This window comes from Eurytemora carolleeae, unplaced genomic scaffold (genome assembly GCF_000591075.1).
Source record: "Eurytemora carolleeae unplaced genomic scaffold, Eaff_2.0 scaffold512, whole genome shotgun sequence".
NCBI classification, from domain to species: Eukaryota; Metazoa; Arthropoda; class Copepoda; order Calanoida; family Temoridae; genus Eurytemora; species Eurytemora carolleeae.
In genome coordinates this window covers 123759-133928 of record NW_019396445.1, presented here as the reverse complement: position 1 = coordinate 133928, position 10170 = coordinate 123759, and the positions used below count along the sequence as shown (strand labels likewise).

Genomic DNA, 10170 nt, shown 5'->3' with positions numbered 1-10170 from the left:
CAATAAAAGTCAAAACGGCTGAACCGATCGGGTCCAATTTTTTTGTGGGACCTCGCGTGACCCCAGGGAAGGTTTATGCATGATAAAAATTTTAAAAAATGTGTTTTAAAGGGCTTAATTTTGTAAAAAAATTAAATTCTTGAAAATCTGCGAATTTTTTTTTAAACCTCAAAAAAAATTTTTCGTTGTTTTAAAATGTAAACAAAAAGAACATGTTCACAATTTAAATAGAAGAAGCCTAGTAGAATTAAAATTAAGAAAGAGAACCCTAAATATTCGCCTATAATTATTTCAGATAAATTGTTTAATATTTTGCCCCCCTGCCTTAGTCTGATCCGCAGCATTCATCTTCTCATTTTCAATTTTATTATTCTGCAGTAGTGTTGCAGTTTCAACCATTTTCATCTGAAAATACGTCAAATAATAATTCAATAACATTTTTGGAAACTATCATTTTAAAGGGGCTGTAAACGTAATTTTAAGTGACCCTCTATTTCAAGTGTGTCGTTTATAATTCACAATGGAATTAATTAATGGAACGCAATAAAATGAGGGCACCTTAAAAAGTATTTCAAAATCCTTTAATAACAGTTTTTATCAACATTCAACAAACTTAATATATTTTTAAAGATCGTATTGCATATCATAAAAATGTATCATTATTTTCTTTTATACACATAGTATTAAATATTAGAATTTTAACGAGAAAAAAAATAAATATTTAATATAGAATCACAATATTTCTTTATTCAGAAATGCTAATATTTCAATCACAATTAAAAAATTCAGTTATAAAATTATTTTTTAATAATCCGCTGAAAGTCTTGAAATCTTAGAAAATTGTTTCATTCATCAAAAAAAAACTATCTTATAAAGAAAACAAAAATGCAAATTGTTAGTCTAGTCTAAAAAGGGTTTTGATAAGAAGTGTTTTAAATGTAAGGAGATTCTTCAGGTTCTAAATCTTTATGTTTAGCTTCTCTGTGCTTTCTTAGAGCTCTGGCTTCGGTTGCATTATACTCACACTGATCACAAGGATAAATAATCCCTTCGTGTTTAATTTCTCTGTGCTTTTTCAGGTTTCCCAAGGAGGTGGCTGTATGCTCACATTGATCACAGGGATACATTATACCTTCATGCTTACTCTCAATATGTCTCTTTAGATTTGATCGATCCCGTGCTGCATATTCACACTGATCACAGTGATGCTTAATTGGACCTTTGATTCCCAAGTGGATACTGTCTTTGTGTCGCTTGAGATGAGATTGTTTACTTGCTAAATAGTTGCAAAGATCACATGGATACCTGAAAAATAAAAATGAACAAACTTTTAATTTTAAAGAGTGGCATACATTTAGAGTCAATTTAAAACACACAATGCCAACTTTTCAGACGTAATTTCAAGTAACCCTTCATTCAAAAACTGTTTCGTCGACGATACGCAATGGCTCCTTTAAAACCTTTAACAAAGAATAAGAAATCCTTTCATTCCTATTCGAAAATCAATCAATTTCAATTGTGGTTTCTCCGCAAAAGTGACTTCCGGATTTATGATGAGAAAATTACAATTCAATTCAATATATATTATTTTACATTTAGTTATTCATATTTAAGGGGTTAAAGAATTGGGAAAATGTTTTGTTTTTATAACTTATAAATTATCATGCATTTTCACGTTAAAACCATAAGTAAAATCGAAAGGGAATTGTTTTTCTTAGATAATTGAATTTTCAAAGATAAATTTCAGATAAAAATTCGGATTTAATTATTTTGACAGTTCCTTTGACTACCTTAATCCTTCATGCTTGGCATCTTTGTGCTGTTTCAGATCAGAGCTGGTTGTTGCAGAATATGCACACTGATCACATGGATACTTGATTCCTTCGTGTTTACTTCGTCTATGACGAGATAAATCTCCCTTCGTGGTTGTGGATACATCACACTGTTCACATTGATACCGCACTCCTTCATGCTTACTTTCCTTGTGTCTTTTTAAATATGAATGTTTCGCTGCAACATAATCGCATTCATCACATTCCAGGATTCTCTTGTCAGAAGAAATTGTTTTCTTTTTCCGTACTGAAAAATAATAACAATCAGACATTTTGAATGATAATTTAACTTTTTAGATTTTTTAAAGACAATATTAATCAGTTTGAATTGTTCATAGATGTAAACTGCCCTCTTCCTTGAAAGTACAAAAAAATTAAGTCTCTACATCATTATGCACACGAATCTTAACTACTAAATTTACAAACCTTTTCTTATTTTAATCGGAACAACTGAAGGTGCGTCGTCATTTAAATCGGAAAATATACTGTGTCCTCCTCCAGACATAATGTACGCATTGTCCGTTGACTCGGGCTGTGCGTACAATTCATTGTCTGGATCGTCAGTTTGAGTCAAACTCAAATCACTGGTGTACGCATTTTCCCATTCGTCTCTTTCTCTTTGCTTTCGTCGCTTTGCTTTTGCAATCAATTTTTCTTTCATCTTTGCTTTAGTGAGTTTTCTCCTACGCTTTCGTTCCTTCGATGACGCAATTTCTTCCAATTCCGTTTGAGTTGCCAGAGCCTTAACGTAGGAATTGTGAGCTCTTTCAGCCATAACAAATGGGTTTCTTACATCTTCCTCTTCTTCATCCTCACTTTCTTCTTCTTCTTCTTCTTCTCCATCATTATTATGTATCTCTGGTTGACTAAGAACTTTCCCAACACTTCTCCAATCATTCCTTCCATCAAAGTCAAATCCTTCCGCCATTTTTATCTCTGAAAATATCATTAATTTAAAGAAAGTACATAAGTAATTTTTACAAGGTTAGATTAGGATAAGACAATTTCAGAGCCGAGCGCTGCAGCTAGGGAAGACTATGGAGGTCGAGCGCCGAGACTAGGACAGCGCGCCTAAGGGACCATGTCCGTTAACCATTTAGCGTGGGAGGTTCAAAAAACAATCTCTAGTAAATCACCCCACTCTAGGCCGACTGCTGCGGCTAAGACAGAATAGGGGGCCTCGATCCTGGAAATGTTATTTTTTCTAAAATCTTTTTAATTAATTCATCGCGGCAAATGTGCATTGTGCAAACTGAACTACTGTTGAATCGGGTCTACATTGCAATATTTTTTAAAGTCTGCATAAAAATTCAAACAATAATAGATTTTAAACATCTTTGTTATTTTAAACAGATATTTGTTCAAATAAAAATATTCCCCGATGTTTTGTAGTTCCAATGATAAATATAAATTTAGAAGTAAATCAAAGTCAAAGACGATCTCTTGATAATTGAGCGCGGCTAACATTCCGCTCTTTATTTAAAAAGTTTTCGGGAGAAACTGAACGCAAAATTTTGAATTATTTATTTTATATAATTTAATTATCAAAGGAAATTCCTCTGTGACTGAGGGGGCAGTACAATTGTTTAAATGTACACCTTAATTCGTTCCCAAGTAGTGGTAATTAAGTAAAAATAAAACATATAATTAATTTTACGTTCTGTTGGACGAGTTGGACTAATTAACCTTTTGGACCCTGCTTCTTACCCCCCCCCCCTTTTATCAATTTCGTACATAATTACGATTTTTAGTTTTAAAATTAATATTAATACTAGTTAACTTTATGGTAACATCATAAATCAATCTTAAAACATGTTTTGCTTACAGTTAACAATGGATGATGCTGAATCTGATTCACTCTACGCCTTCGTTGCGAAATTAGGAAAAAAAGAATTTATAGAAAGAATACAGTTAAATTAAAGTTACAATTAACACATTATGCCAATTTGAAAGAGACTTGGTATGAATATAATGTTGATAGCACCAAAAAGATAAGCTTACTGCTGGAGCGGTGGATGGATTTGTCAGCAACATCTTAAATGCGGGTAACCTCTTTTCTTCGCCTAAAGGGTTGTTTGATACTAACCATCCAATGGAGTTAATTGATGAGCCACTGGCTGGATAGTATCACCTTTTTATCTTCTGACAATGGTCTAATTGTTGTGGGTATAAAGGTCCAGTTAGAGTAGGTGTGGGACGGTGCTTCCCATGCCTGCCGGCGGTCTGGGGGGTTCATAACGGGACCTCTTTTTCAGATTTCTTTTCTAATAGTTCTAATAGCATTACCTACTTTTTACTTGAGAGGTAATTCTCCATCTTCCATCTAAGAATGTTGAGAATATCTTGATTTATTCATGTGTGGTCTGCTATAGATTAGATGTAGATTCAGTTTTTCTCAACTCAGCAGCCACTCCATTCTCAATAATTTTTATCATACAGTTGTTTAAACTGTTGAGAAAAAATTCTTCCAAATCTCTAGTCTAGTAACAGGTTTAGCAAGATAAAGAGTGTATTGATTTAATCTTGTGACTTGCTCTCTCTCAAATTTAATTTTAAATTTCTTTTAATTTCATTCTGATTTCTTTTCAATGCAGAAAATATTAAACCCTTGTCAAATCTGCTGAAGTCACTGAGTTTCAAGGAGAGAGCAAATTTCTTTATTTCTCCAAACGGAATGAAGGTAAATATACCCCCANTTCACTAATGCAAAGATCGCAATGCCTAATGTACAACGGTAACCTTCTAAATTCTTATAAGTATGAATGCCTTACCCCAATAAGTCCCTTTAAGTCAGTATTAGTCCGGATAAAAGTTCCATATCCATCAATATCTATCAAAAAAAATACAACCTCTGTAGAAGTCCGTGGTCTAAAATAATTACTCAGTCTGTATCAACTAGGTACAAAGTGTTCTCAAACTCTCTCGTTCCCGCAAAATTCTTCAGTTTGTATCAATCCAGAAACTCTATTGAATTCTTCAGAATGTATCGCCGAGGTACAAACTGTTCATGAACCCTCTAGTTCCCTCAATGTAATTCCTTAGTATGTATCAATCCAGATACAGTACTCTCTGTATCTTCCTAGTCTATATCTATTAATTCAGATACAACTTAGTCCCGTCTTGTTTGCTAACGAGAATGTATTACTCTAATGCCGTAATCAAGCAGAGTATTATTCCAACTAATGTACATTTTGAGTTTCATGGCACAGGTTAATTAATAAACGTAATTAACCTAAATCGTAATACAAGGACCGATAGGTTTTACGTATTTATTAACAAGCGTAGTTAGGTTATTTATAATGTACAACACAATATTTCTAGGTGTAAATAGTTTTATAAGTATGGGGTTTACTACGATATTTATTACACATATATTAATTATCATAATCCCTTTTAAAACTAGAAAAACGACAATATCTTTAAATTTATTGATCAGATAAAGGTTTTCAAGGGAACCGATGTAAATCACACAGTATCAATTGAAATTACGCTTACAGTCCCTTGAATTCAATAGTTTCTGCAATCGCTCAAAATATTTCTGATGTTTCGTCTTTTATACAATCTTTTTCATTTTTTATTAAATACTTCTCCCCAAAAATTCACATTTTCCCCTGAAAATTAAAAATTTTTCTCCCTCAAAAAAACCATGAAAAAAATATTTGTTGAGAAAATATACAACACTGTAGTGTACCACCCCGTTTTTTGTCGACACAGTTTTTTTGATGTTTTATATCTTCTATTTAAGGTGACAGTTGAGGAATCTAAATGTATGCAGTTGTCAGCCTTCATCGAGCAGGGATATTTTCACCAATATTTGGTCAGGTAATATGTAATGCTAGCTGAAGGAACCGGCGTTGCCCGTGGAAAAAGAAAAAAAAATTAAAAATAATTGAGAGGGGGGAAATCGATTTTTTAAGCCTATGTCACCCCAAGACTACCCATGAGTGTCCACAAAAAATGTCAGCCGATTTGGTCCAGCCGTTTGGCTTGCCAGAGGGAAAATATATACAAATGTCTTGTTTTTTATATAGACTAATGACTTATCTGGAGAACATGGCGTTGACCTTGGAATTTTAAAAAACATTAAAAAACGAATTTTGACAAAATTAGTCAATTTTGAAAAATTTAAACCCCTGGTAAAAGCACCCTTCCAAAATCTTGGAGGTTAGAGGATGAGAACTATGAGGCCTGAGCCTCCAATATCCCAAGGATGAAATTGAGTTTGACGTCATTTATGGATTATTGTAGAAAGACTCTTTGCCTATCCAACTTTCCTGCAACCCTTTTATCTTGTATGATAGGAATTTCCAAAGGCTGCCCCTTTGATGGTTACCCGGTTCCTGCCATGCTTAAACACATAGATGAGAACAAAGAATATACAATTGCTGAATGGAAATGTTTTGTGGAACAAATCAGAATTTATTGGAATATGATAAAAAAGACAAAAAAAAAATAGTTTCAATGCTGTCTTTAAAGAGAACAGCAGAGAAAAGTAGAAAATTAATTAATCCTGTCAAGATATGAGAAGACACACTATCTCATGAAAATATTGCTAATTTACAAAAAGCTGAGTACAAAAATATTGTGGAAACCCTGATTACTCAACCCGATATGCAAGCTGAGCTGGAGAACACAATCTACAAGCTTATGTATGGTCTACTGTATATACAGCATGAAAACATTTTTAAAATTATGTTGCAAGTTGCCTTATCTATTAGAAGGTTCTCTAATAGCATATACACATCGTAGCCTAAATCATGCAGGCTATGAAAAAATGAATGCAGCCCTATTTCCATTTTATTATGCAAACAAATCTAGGAAAATCAAACATTTAACATCTAGGTGTTTTGCTTGTGCATTACAAAACACCAACACAAAAAAACATGTTTTAGGCACTTTTACAATTCCAGAATATCCTTTACAAACTATTTGTCTAGACCTGTTGGAAAATTTGCCATCAAATAATGGTTATAGTCATGTACTCATTGTAGTTTGCCCTTTGACAAACTTTTTACTCACATATCCCCTAAAATCGAAAAAATCTAATATGGTTGTTTTTTCATTTTCTTTACAACATATTCCAGCTTTTTAATGTCAATTATTTTTTAGCAGATACTGGACCTTGTTTTTCTCATGTTGACCTGCTCACTCTGCTGCATGTGCTAAACATAAAAAGAATAGGAATTGGTGCTTATCATCCAGAGTCCAATGGCAAAGCAGAAAGCTATATAAAAAAGCTTAAATATGTGCTAAAAAAATCTTTAGCTGTTGTTTTCCCAATCTATTCTTTGCTTGATATTTTGCCAATTGTCACAAAGCAGATGAATGAAACCCCTGATGCTTTATCTCATCTCACCCCATTGCAACTACTACATGGACAAACTTCTAAAAATGCAGAGATATCATATTTACAAACCTCCCTTCCAAAATTGTATCCTCCACTTTATAATCATGCCAATAATGTTGCTAGGAAACAGAAAGAAACAGAAGAAATTCTTACATTTCTCAGAGAAGAATTAAAACTGGAAAAAATGGAAAAAAATGTAAAATTAAACAAAAACCGATTTTTGGCAAAATTAGAGCCTGGGGACTACTGTTTTGCAAAGGATAGGGCAATCCTGTTAGGTTCAACTAGACCCCTAAAAACTGTTTTTTCTAATGATCCTTAGCTTGTTTTAAAGTGCGCCCAACTACAGCAGTGGTAAGAAGACTAGCAGATGATTTAGTAACTGTTTACAGCCTTGAAGATCTAAAGAAATACTCTAGACTAGATCCTCAATTTCAACCCCTTCCTCAAGAAGTAAAAGATGTCTTGGTTAATTCTTTTCAAGAATTAGACATTTTACATTTTGAAACTTTGCAAAAATTTTCTGAGTTAAATTTGCCTCAAGGACCAATTCTTTTTACTTCAGACCACCAATTTGAAGACACCCCTAATACAGAAACTAACACCTCCCCTGATAATAACAATTTTCCAGTGGACATTAAAAATTCATTACAAAACCCTATTTCTCCTGCAATAAACAATACAAACTCCCCACCCCTTAATACCAACATTTTGCCGGAGACAATGATAAATCTACCCCAGCATTTTCCTTCTAATGCTGATACAAATATTGATTTTCCCTCCACCCTTTTACCGAACCCTATGCTTTCTACTCAACAAAAGAAACCTAATGCACGTAACCAAAAAACTGCTAAACCAAAACAGCGCTCCCCAATTCTAACTCGTCAAAGGGCAAAAGAAAATTATCCACCTGCAATCAGTGATTCTGATTCAGACTCGGACACATCTTTATCAAAACAAGTTCAATTTGTACAAGAATAAAACCTCTTTTTTAGTTTTTTCTGCTTGCTGGAAAATTTGGGCAAACAAAAAGCTTCATACATAAAATATACAAATAAATTACATTCTCTATAACTTTCTAGAAAGCAATATACTTATAAGCATAAATTACTATCAAAACATGTATATATTACAACATAGTATTGCTGTAAGCACATTTGAGTCTAAGCTCTTGTGGGCTCAGCACATTTTTTTTAGCATTGAAATTGTTTTTCTTTAACTCTCAGGTATGCACTTTTTCTTCTTGTTCTTGTTATATCTTTATAATTTGGCCACTCTGCATAATTATTGCAATTTTTTTTTTAAAGTAACATCATCTTTCTGTCCTATTTCTTCTCTTTGCAAACATTCCTTTCACTTTATTCCTGTTGTTGTTGGTACTAAAGTTTCTTCTACTTTAGATGGATGATTGGTTGTTGGATATTCCGCTGCCCCCTGTACCACCTCCTACTAATCATACTTCACCATTACCCCGTTCTCCTAAACCTTCTCCTCCGCCTCCTCCTCCTTCCCCTATTCCACCTCCTCCACCGTCTCCCTCTCCACTTTTAACTTCAACCTCCACTCCTGCATTCCTGCCACAAAATCCACCAAACTCCATAGTTATGTCAACCTTGGATTCTGCTCTGACTGTACAGTCGCCAACAACTCCAAGCCAGGAGGTTTCAATTTATACTATGCAAGAGACAGATAAGTACTTTTCATACCAGAACACAGATCAACCGACCAACTCACAGATAACAGAGGTCAACCATGTATCTCTAATGGACACTTGCGCCTCTAAAACCGCTTTAAACACCAATGCACAAGAACAACAATATATCACCTTTTATGTTGATGAGTCCTTCGAGATTATTGGTGAACCAATATTGCACTCCTCCAATATTTCTTACCAAACTTCTGAACCTCAGGGTTCTTCTGCTCCTAGTTCTTCAGATATTACAATCCCGTTGTCCCCAGGTATTAATACTCCTCTGGTAGACAGAATGGACATGCAGGATAACTCCTCCAGTCTTTCTGATGCTATTTCTCAATCTCCAACACCTCCTATTTCTCCCCCCTTATCGCCCAATGCACTGATGGCCCTATCTCCATTATGCCTGGATATTCCGGACTTGCATTGTTACGAAATTTTGTCCCCCGAGGCAGGCACATCATTTGATAGGGTAGATAAGGACAACAGCATGGGTTGGGGGCACTCTGACCTCCCTAAAGACATCAAAGACATTCATAGTCCCAGTTCCTTACTAGGATCTTCTCTGCAATTCTCCAGAGATTACTTCCCAGATCTTACTGAACAGGCACGGGCCTACCTCCATTTAGAAATGGAGATTGATAGCACTCCACAGAGTGGTTCACTCGAGGAAATTAAAGACGACCTTCAAGATATCCTAATCATGACTGAAAATAGTACCCAAACGCCATCATCTTCAAAACCTCCTCCTATTGTACAACACCCCCCAAGTCTTATTTTTGGGGCCATACTAGTCCCCCCCCCTCCCGTCCTTCCTGATATTCAAATTCCGTTTTTTTTAAACACTAATCAAGCATCCATGACAAAAAAGAGAAAACGTTTGTGTGGAGAATGTCCTACTCTACTATTACCATCAGAGTTACAGGACCATATGAATAGAGGAAGGTTTGCCCCTTTACATCCGTTAGGTAACCTGCCAGTACATATTCAACAAGATGTAATGTTCCGTTTTTGTGCAAGAGTCACAGATAACTTTCTCCAGTGTAAGTTTTGTGTTATAAGCCAAGACATTTTCTCCTCCCCTCAAGTGACAGCTAAATTTAGGAAACATACCTTTTCACATGTCAATGCTGTCCCAAACCTCCCTATAGAAAACCTGCCTCTCCACCATTTGTATTGTTCTTACCATACCATGGTGTTTGGAACTTTGAAATCTTATATTCTGCATCTTTACATGCAATGTCATGTGGAAGCTAAAGAAGAATACTGCAGTATTTGCAAATCATATGTTAATGAAG

The 10170-nt window shown here is 34.6% G+C and overlaps 2 protein-coding genes across 2 annotated transcripts; one reads left to right on the top strand and one right to left on the bottom strand.

The window, feature by feature from the left end:
- Positions 1–751: 751 nt before the first annotated feature.
- On the bottom strand, positions 752–2787 carry LOC111703449 (RE1-silencing transcription factor). Its single transcript, XM_023475385.1, has 3 exons — positions 2259–2787; positions 1791–2079; positions 752–1305 (listed from the first exon to the last, which is right to left on the bottom strand). The coding sequence occupies exons 1-3, from the start codon at positions 2779–2781 to the stop codon at positions 933–935; spliced, it is 1185 nt and encodes a 394-aa protein (XP_023331153.1). The 5' UTR covers positions 2782–2787; the 3' UTR covers positions 752–932.
- An 851-nt stretch (positions 2788–3638) lies between these two features.
- On the top strand, positions 3639–5703 carry LOC111703448 (cell cycle checkpoint protein RAD1-like). The gene is made up of 3 exons (XM_023475384.1): positions 3639–3714; positions 4427–4512; positions 5578–5703. The coding sequence occupies exons 1-3, from the start codon at positions 3645–3647 to the stop codon at positions 5656–5658; spliced, it is 237 nt and encodes a 78-aa protein (XP_023331152.1). The 5' UTR covers positions 3639–3644; the 3' UTR covers positions 5659–5703.
- Positions 5704–10170: the final 4467 nt, after the last annotated feature.

Bases quoted from the DNA above. Each gene is read 5' to 3' on its own strand.
- LOC111703448 (XM_023475384.1), top strand. From the start codon at position 3,645: ATGTTTTGCTTACAGTTAACAATGGATGATGCTGAATCTGATTCACTC. The intron at 3,715-4,426 runs GAAAAAAAGAAT...TTTTCAATGCAG, and splicing joins CGCCTTCGTTGCGAAATTAG to AAAATATTAAACCCTTGTCA. The intron at 4,513-5,577 runs GTAAATATACCC...CTTCTATTTAAG, and splicing joins TTTCTCCAAACGGAATGAAG to GTGACAGTTGAGGAATCTAA.
- LOC111703449 (XM_023475385.1), bottom strand. From the start codon at position 2,781: ATGATATTTTCAGAGATAAAAATGGCGGAAGGATTTGACTTTGATGGA. The intron at 2,080-2,258 runs GTTTGTAAATTT...ATTATTTTTCAG, and splicing joins TCCGATTAAAATAAGAAAAG to TACGGAAAAAGAAAACAATT. The intron at 1,306-1,790 runs GTAGTCAAAGGA...TTTATTTTTCAG, and splicing joins GCCAAGCATGAAGGATTAAG to GTATCCATGTGATCTTTGCA.